This window comes from Zosterops lateralis (genome assembly GCF_965231275.1).
Source record: "Zosterops lateralis genome assembly, chromosome: 2".
Taxonomy (NCBI): Eukaryota; Metazoa; Chordata; class Aves; order Passeriformes; family Zosteropidae; genus Zosterops; species Zosterops lateralis.
The window spans coordinates 50,166,425-50,189,982 of NC_139763.1; the positions used below are offsets into that span (position 1 = coordinate 50,166,425).

The 23,558-nt window shown below is 42.5% G+C and overlaps 2 protein-coding genes across 4 annotated transcripts in view; one reads left to right on the plus strand and one right to left on the minus strand.

Annotated features, from left to right (window-relative positions):
• The window catches only part of ACOD1 (aconitate decarboxylase 1), a 34,734-nt gene extending 24,570 nt beyond the window's left edge, over nt 1-10,164 (minus strand). Inside the window, exon 1 of one of the 3 annotated variants that reach the window (XM_083855906.1) lies at nt 10,065-10,164. The gene's annotated coding sequence lies outside the window, so the exon portion shown is untranslated. Of the gene's footprint in view, nt 1-1,518; nt 1,668-6,012; nt 6,042-10,064 lie in introns of those variants that run through there. The other 2 variants (XM_083855907.1, XM_083855908.1) reach the window with 2 other exon arrangements.
• Nucleotides 9,116-10,232, plus strand: KCTD12 (potassium channel tetramerization domain containing 12; the record flags this gene model as incomplete). The annotated part of the gene is made up of 1 exon (XM_083855910.1): nt 9,116-10,232. The coding sequence occupies exon 1, from the start codon at nt 9,243-9,245 to the stop codon at nt 10,230-10,232; it is 990 nt and encodes a 329-aa protein (XP_083712036.1). The 5' UTR covers nt 9,116-9,242.
• Nucleotides 10,233-23,558: the final 13,326 nt, after the last annotated feature.

The following is a 23,558-nucleotide window of genomic DNA, read 5'->3' on the forward strand; positions in this document are numbered from 1 at the left end:
TCAGAAACATTTCCCTTCTATTACAAAGCAAAAAACCCCAAACAGGTGTGTTAAATATATTCACTGGGGATGATGGAAAAAAGCAACAGCACAGTAAAAGGATGAAGGTAGAGGTTTCTTGGCAAAAGTAATCAGAACCTCCCCTACGAGTATGTGCCTTCCTGTGCTCAGCTGGCAGTGATCCAAACATCATTTTTGTTCACTAGAAATCAAAGAGAGCCACATCAGCCTTGACCTGGGGACAGAGGCTGAGGTTAAGAAGAGACATCACTCATATACTTGAGTAGTTTAAACTCATTCCACTAACAAACAGTTTTGAATAACCACATTGTCAGTATTATATATATCAGTATTACACACAGTGTTAAATGCATGGTTATTGTACTTCCCTAAAACACTGAAAAGATGTGCCTGAAAGCTCATAAAATACTGAAATAATAATTCCATACTTCTTTTGCTTTTCCTTAGCTATATATTTCATTTCTTCCTTTCTCCTCTTCCCTCTTTACAATCCTTATGCTTGGCAGTTTTAATTCTTTTCCCTCTTTCAGACTGTCAGTCACAAACAGTATCTTGACTTAAAAAGAGATCTTCTCTTATTCCAGAAGCCTTTTACTGTCACTATGACTGCAGGCTTTATGCTTATCTCCTGCTTCTCAGATAAGCTTCCCCTTCACTAAGATCCATCCTATAATCTCAACCTATTTATATGTGATTTAACCTCCTTGAGATGAATAGATTTTTTTAATGCTTGTTTTATTTGAAAGGATTTAATTTAGGGGATGCAGTTCTGATACAATCTAGACTCCTGGCATTCAGTTAAAAAATACAAACAATAATGAAGAAAGCTTTCCATTTTCTGAGAAAGGCATTTTGGCAAGAATTGCACATACACAACACTCATGAAAAATTTAAAGGTGAAAACAAATAAACAATTTGCTTTGCATGGGCATAACGCTTTCCAGGCTAGCAAAACTTTGGGGCATATACTGCTGCTGTTGTCATGTTGCTGACACAGGAAAGATAATTCCTGTGCTTAGTTCATAAGCAATTAATTTTTTTTTTTAACAGCTTGCAGTATACAAAGAGAAGAGAACCTCTGAAAAATCTAATTCCTATATTCTCAAGGGCTTGAAGACTCTGTGGGCTGCTGGAATTAAGTGACTGTGATTTTCTGTAAATCCAGATGTTTGCTTCGTTAAACCTTCATGAAATCTAAACACACTCTTCATTCCACATATCTCTTACATGTCTCTCAAACATTTATTCTGTTGATATATTTATTTTTACTGATAATGTATTTGCATTTACAAACATGGATCATAGATAGATGATATCTTAGAGGAAATTCCTAAAGCAGAGTAGCAATCTGTCTATATAAACACTTGGAACAGGAAAGCACATTCAGAATTTTTCTAGACACATGAATTGAATTCTATTTGGGCCCCTCCAAGAGACCAAGAGCAAAATACATGCAGTGAACTTTTCTAAGAAGGAAAACAAGCTTGTCAAACTCACCTTCAAGGAAACAGCAGCAACCCTCAGTCTTTCTTTACAGGTAAGAAACAGATGCTTTTCATTACTTTGGGCAATAACATCTCATTTGCATGGCACATCAGCAAGCTGGGAAACATCAGCTATGCCTGATTAAGTTGATTCCAGGCTTCTTCAAGCTTGGCTCAGCACAAAGAAAAAAATCAGGTTGGTTTATGCAGTGTATAACAGGTAGGAGAAGTTCTGGAAACACTGCTAAGGATAAGGGCTGGCAAGGAAGTAAAACTGGCAAACTCAATTTTGGCCCTAACAGAAGGCTGTCTGCTATCTCACCCTCTAGGCAGAGATTTTTGGCAGTTTAGGAGTGAATAATTTTCCCTGCCAAGTAACTGAAATGTATTCTCCGTGGTATGTTATTTTACATAGCAGGTCAGGAAGGGTATCAATGAATAGGAGGTCCAGCATCCCTTTCTGGCATGGGTTGAACAGCTGAGATACACTGCCTGCAGGAGCTAAGGGTATGTAATTACAGCCTTCACTCACAGATGTCCTCACTGGCATGAACTCTAGTTACAGCCATTGGTGACACGTACTTTGGCAAGTTCTTGACAGAATGGATATTTTCCAGGATGTCTGCAGCAGCTAAGAGCTTGTGGAGCTGCACTCCCCATGTAGGAGGTTCTGAGGCCAAAGAAGGAGAAGCAAGTTTGAGTATGCTAACATTGAAGGTACTCTCCCTTTATGTGGATAGAAATAGTTTTTAATGTTCACTTTTGTGGAAGTGAATAGCAATTCTCTAATGAAATTTCATTAATTTCATTTCAGCCTTTGTTGAGAGATGATGAAATCTGGTAGAGAGACACTTAACTGTGAAGCACAGTGGAAAGCTGGAACCATCTCTACTCAAAGCATCCTTCAGGACTGATACCCTGGAGAGACAGGAGCAAGCAAGGGGCTGTGAAGCGCTGCACAAGCCTTGTGGTGCCATTCATTCCTTGACAGTTTAATACCATTCAGTAATTTACATGGGGTGTGAAACCAGCAGTGTTTGACACCAGTAAGGTCAGTTCTGCCATCAAAGATACAAATTTGGGTCTCAGCAGAGGAAAAAAAACTGAACTAGTGCAAACATGTTTTTCTCAGGTAGTCAAGCAAGGTACCTAAGGTAGTAAAAAAATAAATTACCAACTTATCTATAGTAGAGTGCCTGCTGTAAGCTTTCACCCTCTTCATACCTTTGCAGATGCTGTAAGCACCCCTGCAAAGGGTTTTGATATTTCTTCTATTAAACAGAACAGGAATTTAAAATTGTTTTCAACAGAAAAAGATGCAAAGAGAACAAAGCAGCACATTCAATTTCTGAGTCCATTGAAATGAATGACTGCATTTAATTTGCTTATTTTAATCTGACTTAAAGAGTTAACGTTGGTTAAGCACAACTTGCATTGGTCCATAGTGGAAGAAAGCAAAAGCAAATGCATTAATTACTGTTCACTGACCACAGTTATGATTTTGAAACATGCTCGATTAGTGAACAGTATACCTCCAAATCACTGCTGAAGTGAATACAAAAATTTGAAGCGCACAATCACTAATGTGATTATTATGAACTATTCTACCTTTGAAGGATCACTCTGTTGAAAAGAATAATTCTATCAATGCATTTTTAATTCCTTTTTAAAAAACACATTTTTGTAAGAAAAGGGTGTAAGTAAGACCTGTAAAAAAAATAAAAATAATTAAAAGGCATTGTCTCTTGGATAGAATTCCTACCCAGGAACGATACCACTCTTGTTATTAGCTTCTCAGAAAAACAGCCCTTTACTCGCTCCTCTGCAGACCAATGCTCTTATCTTTTGATTGTATCCAAAAGCACAAAAAAAAGTGCTTTTTACCCCTTTAAAACCTAGTCTGAAGCCTGTCCAACCCTACGGCAAGGTAGGCTGGTAAGAAATGGGAGTAGAGGTTCCTTTTTTTATCCTAATTAGCTAGATAATGAGTTGTATTTTCCCTATTAGGAGAGCTCTTTTGCTGAATTTTCACACTGTTAAGTTCTAGAGACAGCTTAAGGCCCTTGACTCACACTGATGGTAATGTAGAAGATGGATGCAGTTTCCGTTCATGTGTTTTGAAGAGGCCTGGTTGTGTTGTTGTGGTAGAAGCCAGGTCAGAATGCTATTTATTCACAGATAGAATTGCTGAGAGAAGATTTGAAGACATGACTGAAATGTTTCACAGAGATACAGAAGATTACTTTCAGAGAGCCCAGGCTCACAAAAGAACTCTGATTTAAAGCTGCTCCATAGGGGTTGTGAGTAATTTAGCATAGGAGATAGGAGAAAAGCCTCACATGTTGTGCATGTAAAATATCACAGCACTGCACGTTATAAAATGACACAGCTGTCCTCTGTATCGGTATTGGAGAGGGCTGTAACTTCCTGATAATTAACCAAAACAGAAGATCAGGTATCACATTTTCCTAGATATCACTGAAAAGAAGCAGCTGGGAGTATTTCCCCATTTGACATAATGTGCATAGCCTCTTGTGTTCTCTGAATTTAGTGATGTTCAGGATGCATTTGGAAGGTGTCCCTTCAGTGCTCTTCTTCAACGAGGCAGAAACTACCTGTATGTCCCCATGACATTGAGAGGGACTTTTTGTCTTCCAGTTTTTGCAAAGGTGCTTGAAGCAAATTAACACAGCTCTGACCTTCACTAATTGCTCACTTGATTATGTTTCTCAGTCACACTCTGTAGCTCCGTATCGGCCAAGGACACAGAATACACAGCTAATGTCCGTCCTCCTTCTCTCCCTCCCTCTTCCCCAGACTCTGCAGAGCACTGCTCTCACAAAATTATCCAAAGCAATGTCTGTAGCACTCTGGCAGGAGGAAAGTGCATGAGCCCTTGATGACTTTCTGAGGTCCCTTACAGCCTGTATTATTCTGGCTTTTCATTATCTTTCATGCTCAAATGCGTGGGTTTTCACGGCAGCTGGATTTCTTACAACATGCAGTTCCAGCTAAATGTGTTCAGCTGCATGTGCAAACACAGAGACAAAACAATCTCTATGAACAGTTATTATCAAATGTAACTTCACAGGTAACATTCATTACAATTCACATGAAATACTGAAATCTAAGAATGTATGCATTTGTGTTCAGCTATATACAGCCTATGAAACTGAGTCTGCAGAGAGAGAGAGAGCACTCTCTTTTGAAGGAGTTGAATTCTTCTTCTGTCCTTGAGTGGAATAATGCACAATTCAAGTTTTTGGAAATATCACTTGGTATCACTTGAGCATAATGCTGAGGCCGATAAATTCACTCTGAACAATGATTCAGAAATGAGAAAGATTTCAACCTAATAGCCATCAATAGACTGTCAAAGTGAAACCTATGGAACTGTACATATTTTAGAGAGCATATAAGTCCCAAAAATGCAAAGGATTCCTGACTCTTAGGAAATATGCTGTGCTATGGGACTAGTAGACTCTCTTTTTTGCACCCTCTAAACAAGACTGTGAAGCTTAAATGAACATATTTGAACATTCAGTTTAGATCACTACCTCTTTTTGATGATTTTATGCAGAAGGCTAAATATTTCACTGAATTCAGTATTAAAATTCAAACAACGCAGTCATATGCAATTAAGTATTTTCTAAGCAATACTACACCATTTCACACAGTGAATACTGGTAGAAGAAATAATAAACCAACACTTTAGTTCAGAACAGGGATATAAAATGTTCTTGCTCTACTAAGTTTCTCACGAAGAAGCTGAATACATAATAGTTTTCATCTACCGAAAACGTAACGTTTTCTCTTTATGTACCTTGGGGTCAGGCTGGCAATACTTTGAAGCCTTTTGAATGTCTTAATTGCAATGTAGATTTACTCCCACTAGGTGCTACCCTTCCTCCATTTGTGAAGACAAATGTCCTCCCTGAATAAACCTGGATCATCCGTGGGTGTACCGCCCAAAATGCAAAACAGGGGCCCGTCGCGATGGAAGCATCTCTGTAAACACGGAAACAACAAAAGCCTTCCCTGCAACCCCCCCCAAACAAACAAACAAAAAAGTCACAACCCCCCCTCAATCAATCTCCCAAACCAATGTAAATTTCTCAAAATATTAAAAGAAGAAAAACTGTTGCATCCTGACAGGCTGAGACAGTGTCCTGTCCCGCTAGTTGTGGTCAGCAGCTAGGAGCAAACATTGAAATGTGACTGTCTTAACTGAAAGAGCTATTGCCCGGAAATGTCCCAGTACTGCACAGTCAGGGATATTCAACTACACATTTATTGTTGTAAAGCCTTCTCTGTTCATTAGACCATATTTAATATTTACTGCCCTTTACGGGGGCTGTGTGCCTTACAGGAGGCACTCTGTGGCAGCCTTTAATGTTACACGTACCAACGTTTCACCGTCTCCCACACAAAATAAGAATAAACCACTATGACTGTATTACACAACCCAGTGACTGACACATAAGTAAGAAACTGTTGATATATTTACCCATTGTAATACCCACAGACGAAGTCCAATCCTCCTCACTGAGACAAACGCTGCCAAATGAAAAGAGCTAGGAAATGGAGAAGAAATTAGATGAACATATTGTGAAAAGAGGAAAAATCTGTTGACGAAAGAAGTTACAATAACCAAAGCCTTGCAGCCAGGCAAGGCATAAAGCAGCAGTGAGATGCCCACAGAATATAATTTCTCTGAAGAGACGTAGCTTCAAAACTATTATTTCAGTGCTGGGCATGTTTTTAAGCCCAGAAAATGACATCTATCTCAGAGACAAACACTGCAAGCTGGGTCTTTGCCCAGGACTGTTGAACAGGCTGTATGAACAGTGTCTTTCTATGAGAAGGCTCCTTGCTCCCTTTTTAAAAGGGAGTCAGCTTCACATTGACATAGAGAGCACTGCCGTGGGATGGACTGGTTTGTGCCCTTAAAAAGAGATCTGGGACAGTGGGCTGCACAAAGTGCTTGTGTCAGCTGTGCTCCCCCCACCCCTTTAATGTGCATGGCTCTGGACAACACAGGGTGCTGCACAGGGGCACGGTGGGTCCTTGTCACCTGAGTGCCCATGAGACAGTAGGCAGGCAGAGGTAAAGCTCTGGGGAGCCAGTATCTGAAGGAGCAGCATAACTTACTCAACCCTGAAGCTTCTGAAAATATGCACTGGAAGAATCCATTAAGCTCAGGTCTTATGAAATCTGGTCTCGAATCTAACAAAGCTTGAGACAAACAGAAAGTTCAAGTCTAATGAACATGTTAGTGTTTTGGGTTTTTTTCTTAACCTGCATTAATACTTGCCTAATGTCAGAAAAATGAAATACTTTTAATTAACAGATCAATTAAAGATTCCATTTTTTTTTTAATGGGAGCATTTGTTAAAACTCACCTGCTGGTAGGTACAAAATCTTCTACTGCCAATTCTGCTATGAATAAGCGCCTGCTCAAGCATTATATGATCTCATCCTCTGGGTGCACAGTTTAATCACAGTGCTCTCAATAGAGAGCCCACACTAGGGAAGTGGAGTTTAAAATACGAATCTGTGGGAGGCTCTTGAGGTGGCTTCTTGCTAAGTATGGCCGGGAACAGGGTGATGTAGGGGGAGATGCCACATTAAGAGACCAAGAGGGAAAAGCAACTCCATAAAACTGTCACCAGCAAACCACCACGTGAAAATTTCATGTGCTTTTACTCTGGTGAATTGACCCTGAAATAGTATACAGAAAGAAAACAAAAATTCTGTGTGTGGCAGTACATGTCACGTTATTTCCCCCCTTATTTTCCCTCTAGCAACCAACTCAGCTGTTTAAACGGGTAGCAAAACAACTTAATTCAATATGATTTCATTTTCCCCACATCTTTCAGAACTGTTTTAACCTCTCTTCTACTTCTCTCTCTCTCAATAAAAAAAAGAACCAAAACAAACAACTAAAACCAACCAACCAAACAAACAAGAAAATAAAGAAAAGAGAAATAAGCTCCTGTGACAAAACGTCAGCAAAGCATCAGATTAACCTACTTTGCCATTTCACTCCCACAACTGAAAATACTTGGTGGCCAGAGTCCTGGAAACTGGCTTTCCAACATGGAAAAAGAAATGGTCCATTTCTTTGTTACCATATTCTTAGTCTTGTTCAGACTAAACTTCCGTAAATTCTGAGTGTCCACTCTTCCTAGACCACAGTATCTCCCTGTCAGTTCTCCCTAGACACATTATTCTATTTTACCATCCATTCCCTTTTCAAAACTTCTGTTTCTCAACTCCCCCCTCTTCTTCCTCTTCTTCTCTTGGGCAAACTTATCTTGCTTCTTGAGAACTAACTTGACTTTCCTTCCTTTCCCACTTCTCAATTTTTGAAGGACTTCTCTGCCCTGCCTCTGCATCTTTTTATTTCTATTTCACAGACCACTGCAGTGGGGCACTTGCAGCAGGGTAGTCCAGAGAGGGCTTTTTTCACCCCTGCAAAAGGAGAGCACGGAGCACTGTCTTCACAGTCCTCAGAGCTCCCTGTGCTCCGAGCTGTTCTCTCGAGGAAGAAAGCACACTGCAACTCCCACGGGAGAGCAACTGTATATGCATCAAGGCAGCAGCTCTTTACTGTTGCTTGCAAAGAGACACAGAAGCATAGATTAAATTCAACCAAAAGCCTGAAACAGCTTAAAAGCTTTCTACCAACGCACGTTGAACAGGTGCTTGTGTTTCACGCAGATTCCGATGTACCTAATTAATCCTAATTAAATCTGAGCTGTAAGGGCACCTAAATACACAACTCTGCAGGCAGAGACGGGGCGCCTGGCTCTCAGGGTGAGGTGCTGCTGGTTAGGCAGCAGGAAGGGACCCCATCCGCTGTCCCTCGGCACCAGGGGCTCCCCCGGCCGCCGGGGCATCCCTTGGGCGGCGCTCCCGGTGCCATCCGCCACGTCTCCCTGCGGGAATGAGGATCGGCGCGGGGGGTTACGGAATTCTTCAGGGCTTTAAAACCCTGCACAGTGATGGGGTGTGCTGCAAGCCCGACACGGGCCGGGGAGCCGCGAGCGGGCAGCACCACAGGCTCGCCTTTTCCCTGCGAGGGCGACAGGAGGGGAGGGACACGGCTGTCTGGCCGAGGCTCTCACTTGGAGAGGGTTGGGATAAGCCTTAGGGAGATCAGCAGGGGCACAGCAGCAGCGTCCCGCCGCCTGCCCGCTCCAGCACCGCGGGCAAACTGCGGGAAACGAGACGTCTGGAGAAGCCGAGCCCGAGCCGGAGCCGGAGCCGGAGCCTCGCTCGGGGGGCTGGGGAGGCCGGGAGGGAGGCGGGACCCCCAGGTTCTGTCCCCGCTGGACACACCGCGCTGCCGCTCACGGCGGGCGGGCACCGGGCGGGAGCGGGTCCGCACCGCCAGCGGGGAAGGAGGGCCGGGGCGGGGAGGGGAAACGGGGGACCCTGCGTCAGTGCAGGGCCGTCCCCTTCCCCTCCCCGTGCGCTCGGCTCTGCCTCCCGCCAGCCTCCCCCGCCTCCCGCGAGGTGCGGCCGCGCTACATAAACACGGCCGTGCCGCCGCCGCCGGGGCGCTCCGCTCGCAGCCCCACGGAGGAGCCGGCCCAGCGCCGGGCGGGGAGCGGCGGCCCAGACGGGGCGGGCGGCTCGGGCGGGCAGCAGCGGAGGGCTGCCCCGTGGCCCCGGCGGCCGGAGGAAGAGCAGCAGGAGGAGAGGCTTGGGCTCGGGCGGGCTCGCTCCGCTATGGCCCTGGCCGACAGCGCCCGCGGGCTGCCCAACGGCGGCGGCGTGTCCCCCGCGGCGGGGAGCGCGGCCCCGGGCGGCGGGGCGGCCGCGGGCGGCTGGGCGTCCGTGCCGGAGATCGTGGAGCTGAACGTGGGCGGGCAGGTGTACGTGACGCGGCGCTGCACCGTGGTCTCGGTGCGCGACTCGCTGCTCTGGCGCATGTTCTCGCAGCAGCAGCCCGGCGAGCTGCCCCGGGACAGCAAGGGCCGCTTCTTCCTCGACCGCGACGGCTTCCTCTTCCGCTACATCCTGGACTACCTGCGGGACCTGCAGCTGGTGCTGCCCGAGCACTTCCCCGAGCGCAGCCGGCTCCAGCGGGAGGCCGAGTACTTCCAGCTGCCCGACCTGGCCCGGCGCCTGGCGCAGCCCCGGGCGGCCCCCGCCCGCCCCGCCGTGCTGCCCCGCGACGGCTCCGTGTGCGCCGAGGAGCCGCCGCCGCCGCTGCTGGGCTACCTGGAGCCCGAGCCGCCGGAGGGGGGCGGCGGGGCCGCGGCGTCCGCCCCGTCGCCCACGGCCAGCCGCAGCCCCTCGGGCGGGCCGCTGCTCACGCCCTCGCAGTCGCTGGACGGGGCGGGCGGGCGGCGCTCGGGCTACATCACCATCGGCTACCGGGGCTCCTACACCATCGGGCGGGAGGCGCAGGCCGACGCCAAGTTCCGGCGGGTGGCCCGCATCACCGTCTGCGGCAAGACCGCCCTGGCCAAAGAGGTCTTCGGGGAGACCCTGAACGAGAGCCGCGACCCCGACCGCCCCCCCGAGCGCTACACCGCCCGCTACTACCTCAAGTTCAACTTCCTGGAGCAGGCCTTCGACCGGCTGTCCGAGGCCGGCTTCCGCATGGCCGCCTGCTCCTCCACCGGCACCTGCGCCTTCGGCCCCGAGCAGGGCGGGCCCGCCGACGACAAGATCTGGACCAGCTACACCGAGTACGTGTTCTGCCGGGACTGAGCCCCGCCCGGCCCGGGCCCCCGGCGGCCGGCCCCGCACACCCCGCGCCCCCCGGCATCCCGAGGGAAGGAGGATGTGGAGCGGGGCCGCGTCTCCCCGCGCTCGCCTCAGCCCGGCTCTGTCTCCGCGCACACGGCGGGCCGGCCCCCGCCCCTCCTGCAGCGCCTCCCGACGGCCCCGGGGCAGGGGGCACCGTGCTGTGCCTCGGCTGCCGTGTCCCCGCTTGGCCACACGCCCCTGATCAGCCGCCAGAGCCCGGCTCCCACCTGCGCCCTCCCTCCCGCTTCTCCCAGTAGCTGTGTTGGTAGCAAGGAAGGAGAGGAATATTGGGAGTGGATGGATGCCGGTCCCACAAAAGCATGCATGTGTACCCATCTCTGCCCCTCTCTCCGCACAGAGCTGAGATACAGCTCTGTAGGGTGGGGTGTTTTAAAAATCATCCAGTTAGGGGCTGAGAAACTTTAAAGTTGCTTTGAGCACTTTCTGTTGGAGATGGCATGACAAATGGCAGTCTTTTCCCATCCCGGTACCCTTATGAGGGAGTTTGCCTTGGTGGGCAGACCCCAAATGCTCCATTTGTAACTCCTCCCTCCCCCACCCATCAAAGTGATGCCTGCCAGTGAAGGACTGTCACATAGACGGGAAGCCTGACTGCGAGGGGTTTGCACTGGCTCATCCTTTATCTGTTGAGATGAGTAATTCTGCAGGAGGCGTGCGTGTGGCCCTTCACAGCTCCCTGGATGGTTGCTCCCGTCTCCCTTCTTTGCTCCCCATGTCTCTGAACTCCTCTCTCTGAGCTGTTAAACTGGACCAGGGCTTACACAATGAGCATGTAAGGCTGATGTGAAGAGCCAGATTTGCTGAATGACCAGCCATTTGAACTATGAAGTGTCCTCAGAGACATGTGTTTATTCCCTTGAGAGGTAAAACAATGACACTTTGAAAAATTAAAGTGCTTGTGATTTGTAACTTCCATGGGTGGTCTGAAGTCCTTATAATTATCTTGAAGTTACTGTCTATAATATGGACAGAAATCTTAATGCATATTTCCTTAAACACCCTCAAAACAATGGGAATGAGGTGACACCAGGCTTGCCTGGGTAAAGGTAGGGCCTGGATCCTGTGAAGCTGAAATCATGTACATTGAATTAGTGCAGATGTACCTTATAAATATCATCAAGAGCACCCTTGTTACTTTTTGTCACGTTAGTGCTGTAAAACTCTGAAGCCAAGATGACAAAAATCACTTTATAAAGAACAGTTTCCTTAGTTTTCATAGCAGTATTATCTGGGCACTGACACTGCTAAGAGTTGTGTATCTCTTCCTAGACAAACATAGGGCTTCTTAGAAAGGATTGAGCCCTGTCTGTAGAAAAACAAGAATGATGCCAACTTTCTTCAGGGGAAATTACCTCTTCTGAGCTGTGTTTTGTTACTGCTGAATAACAGTCCCAGAGGAGGCAGTCAGAGTCTGCTTTGGAACAGATGATCTGAGCTGCAGGTTTTACAGTATGGAGGACTGAGCATCTCTAATAAATTCAATGAAGTCTGGAGTATAAAAGCACTTCCCTTTAAAAACCTAAACTTGATTTAAGAATGTGTATAGCCTGTTCAGACCATCACAGAAAAATATCCTAAATATATCTGAAGTGTTGAAGAATTTAGCAGTACACGTTAAAGGCTTGAAGTTATGTTTTTAAAACTCTTGAACAATAATTCTAGCTCTAGCTAGTTCTAGTTCTAACTCCAAATTTAGAAATACTGCTAGCAACTGTATTCTAACCAAAGAATTTCACAGTAGGGTTTTTTTAAAAAAACCTAATTCCTTTGGAAACAGCTATAGCTACATTTCTGTCAAGTTTCAGTGCTCAGTCTGTTCACTTGGTCTTTCATTAAGTGCATGCACAACTACATTAAACTGAAAATAATTTGCATCACCATGGCTTCTTTTTTTTAAATATTAGCAAGGTTGTTTATCAATGTGATGAAGTTGAAGATGTGCATATGAAAGCACTGGACACTGTCCATTTGTAGATTGTTGTATTACGGAGTATTTTTAAAAGGATAGAAATGTAGCCCTGCCAAATTAGATGAGCAATAAGATACAGTGGGAGGCCAATACACCTGAGGATGGAATGAAGTCTGTTTGTCCTATGCCTTACTCTGAGATGACTTCTTTGTGCTTAACTTTTGCCACAAGTGAAAAGACATTGATCACAGCTACTAGGTCCTTACAGTGCCCTTCTCAAGCGTAACGACTGTCTTTTTCTAGCTTCTGTTAAGTAACTCTGAAGAATGTTTTTTAAGATTTTGTATAAAATCAGTTTTCAGTAAAGTGTTCAAATTTGCTCTAGCTAGCTTTCTTTTTTTAAGAATCTCGTAGCTTACTAAATCCATCATAAGAGTTATGAATAGGGGCAGTTTTAAATTGACCTTGTGATTTAGTGTACATATTTATACAGTATATAAACGTTTTACACGAATCATTTAGTTTTTTAATCATTTTAGTGCTACAGGATTTCATAATGTATCTAACTGAGCATTTTCACATTATGTTACATGCATAACATAGTAATGTTTTACTGGTTTATTATACCTGTTTCTATGGAAAAACTGAATATGAGTATCATCAGCTTGTAGAACTGAAATTGATGACACATTTGCTTGAATGTGAATCTTCCAGGTGGCTGAATGCATTTCTAAAACAAAGATTGCCTGTCTTTTGATTAATGGTTGCCTATCCCTTTCCTGGTAGACAACCTAGTAATTCTCATTTTTTTACGTAAAAATAGTTGTAAAATAAACGGGATTTTTTTTTTTAGTCTTTGTGCTAAAACATTTTTAAGTGTTATTAGTGTTAAGAAATGGCCTTTAATTTACTGATAACTCATTAGCAATATCGTCAGCGGGCTTAAAATGATGGTGCCATAAATATAATAGTAATTTGATGCTTTGCCACAGAAGATTATATTTTTCTGAACCATTACTTAGGAATGGCAGTAAACTTTTTAAAAGGAAAGATGCTCAAGGCAAAGTCAATGAGTTTTTCTGGTCTGTTCTGTTGAGAGCTTGAAGAATGGATAAACACAATGACTCTGCTGACTTGTTGAGATGTAAACATACAAAAATATAAAGGCACAATACTGGAGTCCTGTGTGCATTTTGTAGCTGTTGCTGTTCACAGTTCATGTACTTATGGATGAATGCAGTAGCATTTACAAGTGCTATTAAAAAAACCCACAAGGGCAGTCTTTCTTTTAATTAGAAGTTGAGGCATAGGTCTTTTCAGTGATGCATATCATGAAGGGTGATTTTGCATATGTTTGATAGGACGTTTATATTTTTATACATGTAGATAATGAGCCACTTATTCATTCTTATTTTCACATGTATAGCATTGAAAATAAAGATCCTCCTAGGAAAAAGTTACATACCAAATTAAATTTCTGTTCTTTAAATATTAACTCAATTGTGTGGTTTATGCTGTCCTTTTTATTCTCTGTGCAGATGTTGTTAACTTTGCTCTCCCACTGTATCATATTCATAGCTTCAGCAAAGACTCCAAACAAATGTGTAAAGCACAAACACGAAGAAAATTATGTGTACAGAGACCTCTAGTAACACCCGTGGCAAGAGAAACAGAAATGTGTGATACTCAGACTGCATAGTTTCCTTTTAAGCATCACAGAGAATTTTTGTAGTACTGGTCAGTCAGTCCTCAAGAAGAAATAGTGATTGAACAGCACTGAGTAATTTGAATAGCACTGAGTAATGTTGAAGTCAAATGTCGATGGTTTTTATGAAGCCAGAGAATAATAACGTGGGACAAAATGCTCATTTAATGACAGAAGCATTAATATCTAAGGTGATAAATGATCTGAGAGAGTTGCATCTAGAAATTTTTATTAGCTACCCTGTGATATCTAGCAAACTCTTCAAACTCTTCTAAACCTGTGGTCAGCTTCATAGAAAATTTGCAGCAACTTGTTAGTATAATCCACATATGAAGTGCCTGTACATTTAATAGTTTTTTCTTGGGTATCATGGTTATACTACAAAGAAACCAGCTGAAGAAAGTTTAATCAACTGTTTATTTTGACAGCTTGATAGTATTTGAGTGCTTTGTTATCATGCAATTATATAAGAAAGGAAGTTGTTCTATGAGCAACGAAACTTTGAGTCTGCCTTTCTGAAGGCTTAGGTCTCATTTTCTTTGTGCTACCCCTTCTGCTCAGCCCTGCCAATTTTATTCAATTTCTACTTGAAAAAAGAGGCACATTCCTTGACAGAGCCATCTTCTGCTAGGCTGAAGGTTATGGCTGAATTTTGGCTTTGTCCCTCCGTGAACAAGAGATTTTTTTCCTTTCATTTACCCAGCCATTACTATTCCTAGAATGTGTAAGAACATAACTGCTGTGAGGTTTTTTTGTTCTTTTGTGTTTACCCATCAACTCAGAAGTTAAGGGGGGCAGATATCCACCCAAATGGACAATGTAAGTATCATGAGCATTATTTCAATAAGAAACAAGGCTAACAGAATACTGTGATTTATACCTGACACTGTCTGTATAGTCTGAGTGCACTAAATCCCTACAGAGTCAGAAGGCAGGCAGTCACTCTTAATTTTGCACTCTTACTTTGCCAGTCAGTCAAACTAATGGGCACACTAGAATGTCTTAAAAATACTTACAGACTTCTAATTTCTGCAGCATTTCCAAGGGTGAATCAAAGTGTGGAGGAATATATTTTCCGAAGATTTGATTTTCCTCATGGCGGGGTTGTTTTTTGTTCTTTTTTTTTTATTGTAGGAAATCTTCAGTATGGTTTTCAATGAAATATTAGTGCTAATGTGTTATTTATTTAGAAAGTACTTAGTTTTATGAAACTGAATGCTAATTTTGTTTTTCATTAAAATGAGCGGCATGTGTTTTTCCCCTGCTGCTAAACAAAACTCATATGTATGACTGCTGAAGTAGTCATGCCACCATTGCAAATAGTCTGTTGGAAATATGCGGCACAACTGCTGTGACAGTCAAAACCATAGGTGGTCAAATTATCACATTTCTTCCCCATTCTACTCTCCACTGTGCTCAAACTGGAATAAAATTAAACTCTGTTACATGTTTCTTGCTCTACAAGTTTTTTAGCACACACTATGGAGAATTTGATACTTCTGTCAAAGTTGTTGGCAGGTGTGAGTCAGGGGTTTGAAGCAGGTCTATTTCCTTGTGAGGAAATAAAGGGTAGGAAATATTCTTGCACAAAGTGGGAGCAGCTTCAAGCAGTTTGGGAAGAATTCTTGGTATCACAAGAAATGAAAGATATTTTTCTGTATAATCCATGTAACACACACACACATTACGCCCATCTTGCAAACCCAACCTGTCTGGAAAGCTAAAGTCCTTGATGACATTTGTTTGTTCTAGGTTTTATTTCATATCATCTGGATGAAAGAAATTATTTTTGTTTTTCTCCTTCATAAAAGCTCAGTGTTTAGCTGCTGTTAGCTCAATGTTAGCAGTACACCTTGTTTCAGGTTAACATTTTATGATCCTTTTTGTTTCAACATAATGCAAAAGATAGGGAAGTTCACATGGGAGCATATAGGAATCATAGAATCATGGAATCACTAGGATTAGAATACTTAGCTCCATGTAGCCTCTGGCTTGCGTTTTGCAACTTAATTTTCTCAACCTAGAATTTACATAAATGTAGATTCATTGAAGTTCAGCCAAAGAAGTTGAGACCAGAATATCCAGATGACAAAAATAGGTCCATTGATAAAGACCATGTGATCTATGTTTTTAATTCGTAATTTCAAGGTAAAGACAGAGCCTTGGTTCATTCATTAAGGAACAGGCTGTTATTAAAAAAAAATAAAGGATGTCCTCCAGTCCTCTCCCATATTCTTGAGGAGGGAATGCAGTGCTGGTGTGTTGAGAACAACCTATCTTTTTGATTTCAGAGATAACTGAAATAACCTAAAATGTTGCCACCTCAATTTTGTCTGTTTTTCTGTTCTGGCTGATTTACCCTTAATAAGTGGTCCTTTAGAAAAGCATATATTCATAACTATGTAGATTTCCATAGATTTGGATGTAGTTTGGTTTTGACTCATATTTTCCAAATAGCTTACTGACAATCTCTGTCCTCATATTACAGCAAAGCCTATGATTATTAGAAGCCTGAAGCTTGTTTTTCCCTTAAAAGGGCAGAGACTGTACCAAGAATGACTTTTTTTTTTTTTTTTTTTTTTTTTTTTTGGTAAAGGATACAAATGATGCACATTCCCCCCAAATTTACAGTCTTGTACAAATGCTTCTAGTTTTCCCCACCTTGTAAAATTCACTTCCACGTCTTCCCATGGTTGCCAGCTCAAGGCATGAATATTTCTGAAAGCAGCAGGCACCAGGAGGTCTTACAGTAATTCCCAATTGTTCCATAGCAATCCCTTCCGGCTGTGCTCCCTTGTGCAGTCAGAACCAAGCTGGGTGGGCAGTTGAATCCCAGTCTCAGGGTTACCCACTGGCCCTGGCCATAGCTGCCCCCTGTGCCTGGCTTCCCTCCTGGCCATGACCAAGGTAGCTCAGTAATCCCTGAGCCAGCATGGTGCTGCTGCTGGTGCCTTGTCTGAATAAAGGGGCAGCATTTGTATTCTGGTGCAATCTGTGCAGCCCAACAGCCACGAGCTGGCACTTCTTCTCCACTAGACTTCTGACCCATTTATTTCCAGGGTTTGCTTTCACAGTCTGCACTTCATCTGCCGTCTCAGGGTGTGGCTGGAATATGGGAAAGATTCAGCTGTTTACAGTAGTCTGTCTAATAGTTTATCTGCCATGGCAATAAAGGGACAATAGGGAAAACTCACTCAAAAACAGTTTTACAGTTCTTTAAAATTTTCTGGTCTAAACAAACTATGAAAAGTGCTGCATAAACTATAATAACATTTAAATAAATTTTCTGTTTAAGGTGGGAATGATAACTTTATCAGTTTTGCTGGAGTACTAGCATGTTTTTCCTCTTGGACTTGTTTGTATCATGCTGGAGACTGAAAAGCACTCACCTGCAGGTAACTGGGCCAAACAGTCCAAATTCTTTAGAAAATGTGAGATTAAGAGTATACAAATGCACCAGTGTTTCTTTTTCTAGAAGAGAAGTTTCAGCTTGTCAGTTACCAGATTGGTGTTTTCCAGCACATCACCTCCTAGGGTTTGAGGACAGAAAGAAATGTCCACATCATAGGTCTGCTGTTCAACGTAGCATACATGTCACACTTCCTGTAATAGTCCTTAAATCAGGCAGTGAAATTTCTTGGGCTGTCATCTAACTTCGTGGATGATACTGCTTGTGCAAAAGAAGACATCACAGTGACTGGTTAATTTGTTAGGTTGTGAATGGCACCAGCTTTGGCTTTCATCCAGAAGGGTCTGCATTGTCTTCTTCATCAGCACCATGAGACTGTAGCAAGTGTTCTGCAGGAGCATATGTACAGATGTAGGCTCATCAAGACCTGGAATGAACTGTCCTGTCATTTCCTTCTGTTCCCTGCCACTGTAACCAGTTTTGTGTTGGCACTGCTGATGTGGCCATGGGGTGGACCAGCTCAGGGGCCTGGTGTAGATGGAAACCTCAACAAGCAAACAGGAAAAGACAGGCCTACTTTCAGCTGGATCAGCTCCCAGAACGAGCTCAACAGCATAATGGAATTATTAGTGTAGAGGAAGGAGCCTTATATCTAAACAGAATGAGCTTCTGTGGTCTGTCAGTAAGGCATGTTTTTCACTCCTTTAGTCATCTCCTGTTCTCTAAATCCTCTTCCATTTATCAGTGTCTTTTCAACTTCTGATTTCAGATACTTGTCATTCTAATAAGGAAATTCACTAAAGAAAAGTAACGTTGTCCTATCCTCTGGGTTTTTTCATTCGTTTCTTCAAGTTTGAATTAGCAGGCCCTGGGGTTTAAGTGTCACTGGAGTTCATGTTCAGTCAGCAATGACTGGGAGCACCTGTATTCTGCCTCCAGAATTCTGTCCCAATTATCAGGAAGTACATAAGATGTTTTCTTATTAAACTTTATGCCACAGTTTGACTTCTAACAACTAAGGAACAAATCCTAGTAAAAGTGGATCTATTTTCTATGCATCAGTGTTGATGGACATCCCAGTGACACAAATGTTCAGTATCATTTTCACTAGTTATTACATTGGATAGGTAGCTTTCAGCCACATGAATGGATGGCTGAGCATTGATTGTCAGGTTGGCAGGCCTGAAGTTCCTAAGTTACCCAATTTTCTTTTAACCACAGTCTGAACAGTTCACTTTTTTTCCAGTCCTTTGGAGCTTCCCCAGGCATCTGAGATTTTTGAGAAGGCTGCATTAGTAATTACACAGGCTTGTAAACATATAAGATTTAGTTTGTTTTGGCCAGACCTGATTGAAAAAAATTCTTGTTCATTTTTTTGATTAGTTTTGTAAGGGAAATTGATTAGTGTTCCTAACAGACCTGAAGAGCAAAATGTTAATACTTCTCCTGAACTGACAAGCCTACAAATTCCATCTAGTAAAGAATCTGTACAATTTTTCACATTGTTCCAAATAAAATTAAATAATTTAATTTGTAATCATGCTGACTGCTACTTTCTTTGTGTTCTTTTTTCTTACCTTATTAAATTTATACAATGCAGTTAGTACAGTATTTGGAATTTGTAGCTTTGACTTGTACGTATTGGTATAGCCTTCTCTTTCAATTTTAGACTTTATATCTATGACTTTTTAATAGCAGTTATCTGCATCCTGTCCCAGGATGCTCTGGATAACAGTAACTCCTGTTGATCTCAACAAAATGTGCTGTCACTACAGGATGTTAGTGAGAACTTAGACAAAACCAGTATTCTCTTTTTTGCTTTCAGGACTTTACATTTGCAGTTATTTGCTGAACCTGTAAGCTAGGATTTAGAAATACAGTATTTTTAAAGGTGTCTTAATATGCAGCTAGTGTGAGTTTACACCTTCATGTTACTTTGTGTTTTCACTCTTTAATCACTTACTATCTCTTGTGGTGTATGTACAAAGAATACTTAGATGGATACCAGAGGAGTATTTTCTAAGATCTTTCCTAGCACTCTTTTAACACATTTAAAAGTTGCTACTTCACTAAATACTGTTATTCCTAAACTCAGTTTACAGAGTTACTTAAGAACATTACTGATATACATTTTGGAGTATTACACACATGGCATGCAGGTCATTCCTTTGTTCTTACTTGGACTTGCACTCACTGGAGTCAGTATTTGCCTTTTGCTGAGGCCCTGCTTCCAGTATGTATGAACTGGACATGGAAATCAGATGGGCAGTGTGAAATTCAGCTGTGGTAAAGGCTTGTGGCCAAGTAAGAGTGCCATCACTGACTACCTCTAGTTCCTAGAGGCTGCACACTTTGTCTGCCCACCCTACAAATTCATGGTATGTGAAGGCTGATGCTGTCTGGATAAATAACAAACACTTAATGTTAAAAGCAATAGGTTGTAGTAGCTTTTCTCTTTGTGTTCATCAGGTTACTCTTCAAGAGAAACCCCCAGTGTAGTTTTGAACACGATCTTGGCTATAATTCCCTCACTATAATGCATAGAGTTGTGCTCTCCATTTTTCCCTTGATGTGTCTTAAATAGTTTCCACTTTTTCATTTGCAGCATTAAATTACAGGGAATTAGAGGAAGAACTGTTTCTTTAAATTTGAATCCGTAGACAATGTGAAATTACTTTTAATCTCAATCTTGATAGAAGCAAAGGGAAATAAAAAAGTCACTGGCTGAAATCAGCAATTTGTCCCCTTTATATGGAATACCAGAAGAGGTAGTTCTGAATAAATAGGTGTCAATCAAGCAAGAAACTTTTCCTGTGGTCAGAGCATCTCTCTTGTGGAACACCAGTTGCTTAATAATGAATGTTTTCCTCAAGATGAAGTATGTATCCCACAGACATTTCTCAAACACAGGACAACAGTTTCAGAATAAGAAAATCATAAGAATCTCAGTAAAGCCCACAGAGCATCTCAGAATACTGTGTCACAAACCCCTTTTTAAGTATGTGGCAAAGCACTGTGTGAGTTTAAGGAATTATATGCTGTAAATGTACAGGCAATATGCTTTGCTGATTTGCCTTCTCTAAGGAAAGGCCATGAGAAGAAATGCTTTTTGAATGTTCTTCTGGTTTTTGTATGCAGAAAAACCTAAACAATGCTGGTGTTTTTTAATGTAAGAATTTGTGGGTTAGGATGAAAAGGGAGATTAGAAAGGGTGGCACTATTGTGAGTGTTTGCTACAGGCCACGGGAGCAGGAGGAGGAAGTGCATGAAGCCTTCCACGGACTGATGGAGGCAGCCTCAAAGTCACAGGCACTGGTTCTTTTGGGGGATTTATCTACCCTGACTTGTGCTGGAGAAGCTACACAGTCCAGAGAAGCACAAAGAGTCCAGAAGGTTCCTGGAAAGCACTGATGTCAACAACTTGTCCCAGGTAATGGAGGATCCCACAAGGAATGGTGTGCTGCATAACCTCATACTAACCAACAGGGAAGGCCTTGATGGAGATTGTTAAGGTAGGGAACAGCCTTAGCTGTTGTGAACATGAGATTGTGGAGTTCAGTATTGGGTGAGGATGTAGAAGGGCAGCAAGTAAGATTGCCACCATAGACTTCAGGAGAGCTGACTGTAGCCTCTTCAGGGATCTTCTTGGAAGAACCCCATAGGAATGGGCCCTGCAGGGAAGGTTGATTTCTAGAGATCACTTCCTCCAGGCTCAAAAAGAACGCATCCTGATGAGCAAGAAATTGGGTAAAGGGGCCAAGAGACCTGTGTGGATGAACAGGGAACTCCTGACATTACTCAAGCGTAAGCAGGAAATACACAGGAGATGGAAGCAGGGTAAGGCCCCTTGAAATGAATATAGAGAGGTTGTCAGGTTAAGTAGAAATGAGACAAGGAAGGCCAAGTCCATCTGGAATTAAATCCAGCCATGGATGTCAAGGGCAAGAGGAAAGGCTTTTTCAAATACAATATTAACAGCTAAGGGTGATATGGTTCTATTATGAATGGAGAGGGGACACTGGTAACAGAGGGTGCAAAGAAAGCAGAATAACTGAACTCAATCTTTGCATCTGTCTTCACTGGCTAGACCAGCCCTCAGGAATCTCTGACCCTGGAGACCAGGGTAAAGCGATGAAGGACTTTCCTGTCTGTGGTCAAGAAGGTTAGGTTTAGAAATCAGCCAGGCAAACTGGACATCTACAAGTCCATAAGCTCTGACAGGATGCATCCATGAGTGCTGAGGGAGCTGGTGGATACCATAGCAAAGTCACTCATGGTCATCTTTGAAAGGTTATGGTAATCAGGAGAGGTGCCTGAGGACTGGAAGAGAGTAAATGTCACCCCAGTCTTCAAAAGGCCCTCTTTTGGTATGGGACAGGAACAAAGAGGATAAACTTTGGTGACAGAAGAGGTATAGAAGCAGTTCCCACAGAAAGCCATTTTTATCCTTTTTGCTGAACTCCAGCTTGCATTCACCTCCATGTAGGAAATGTGTGCAGACATGTTTATTGTGAAGTCTAAGTTTAAAATCCACTCTGGGTATAGTGGAAGTTAGGCCTGAGCTTCAAGAAAGGTGCTTTTGTGAAAAGTAGATTGCAAAGACTTCCTTGAATAGTATATGCTGCTGAAGTATTAAGGCACGAAGGGAATAAGAATGAATAACACAGAGTTATGCTGGAGCTGCAAAACTGGGCATGGACTGAACATACCTGTAAACAGGCATATTGTATATCAGGTGTTAGTTCTGGCCTGTCTCTGTTGCAAATGTTGCTACCAGGACAGGGAAGGTAAATTGATATTAACCTAACAGTGTTCTGAGCCAACCATTCCATGGTTAAGTGCTCTACATGTAAGGCATATAAAAATGTGCCAGTGACACAGAGATACTTGGTGAGAGCCAAGCCTCTTTGTTCAGCTGAAGAAGTGGAGGTTGCATTGGATTTGTTGCTAAGTTAGAGCAATAGCAACTACTTCTCTAGGCAAATGGCTTTCTAGAATTAGAAGCCATTACTGTCTGAAGTGACAGATTTAGAAAATGTCTCTGCATGAATAATTAGCTCACCCAGCAAAGCTGCAGCTACCTGATAGTACAAATTTTTTCCCACTTTTGAGCGTATTTTATTTATCTAAAACTTTCCAATGGTCATTATGGTAGTTTATTCCATTTGACAAATAAGTAGTAAATGAAGCTGTTCTCATAGATTGGAACAATCTGCATGTTTTCATTTTTTTATAGCTTCTTCAAGGATGTAATTGAGACCCTGAAGAGCTTTAGCTCTTTATACTACTGAAAGCCATGCTCAACAGCTTTTTGCAAATTTCCAGTTTGAAGAACTGATGAATAATTATTCAAGTGTTTATGCAGATGGAAAAAAATCCTCCCTTAGAGACAATTTTTTTGCTGCAGACTCTAGTTCTGTCTTCTCCGTTTCATTTGCCCTTTCTTCAGCTCAAAAATATCCACTTTAGATATTGTTTCATGTGGTAGAATATCTTTGTGAAGTAGCTGAAAAGGAACTGGACCTGCCCTTTTTCAGTCAAATACTGCACTAAATTCTCATGCAGTTTTCCTTCCCTTATTGAAGGAAATAACAATTCTTTTTTTTAATATAGCTGCCCTGCAGTTGCTGGGGATCACATATCATTCTGAATGTGTATGGCCCACCATTATTTTTTGCAATTGAGCTAAAAGTCTGCCAAATTGTGTCATACACAGTAATGGAAATATTAGAGATTACTTACTTCACGTATATTGTCTGGAGATTTGTATGACCAACTGCAAGTAAATGAGAAAAGGATGGGTAGTTGATATCTCTAATTTAATCTTTGGCATCTCTATGAGTCATTTTAAGAGGAAAATTGTTTTCATTATACTTTCCGCATGAAAGACCAAAAGAATCTATATTTTTAATAGAATTTATTCAGGAAAGCATTGACAAAAAATACTAGAGTACTTTTAATATTTGTTTCTACATCAAACATGCTGAGATGAGGCTTAAAAGCCCACCTGAGAATTCACATTTGCCTTAGTGCTGTTAGTAAGAGCTGTAATTATCTGTATCTTTTGAAAATACTTAAAATGAAACACAACCTAATTCTCAGTTATAGAACAGTGTAGGACAACAAAGACATTGTAATCTATTTTTTTCATTATAAGTTGTGGGTGCATAACCAGGAAGAACACTAACACAATTATTTTTTTGTAAACCTTTACATTATATAGACATTTACTGGAGCATTGAA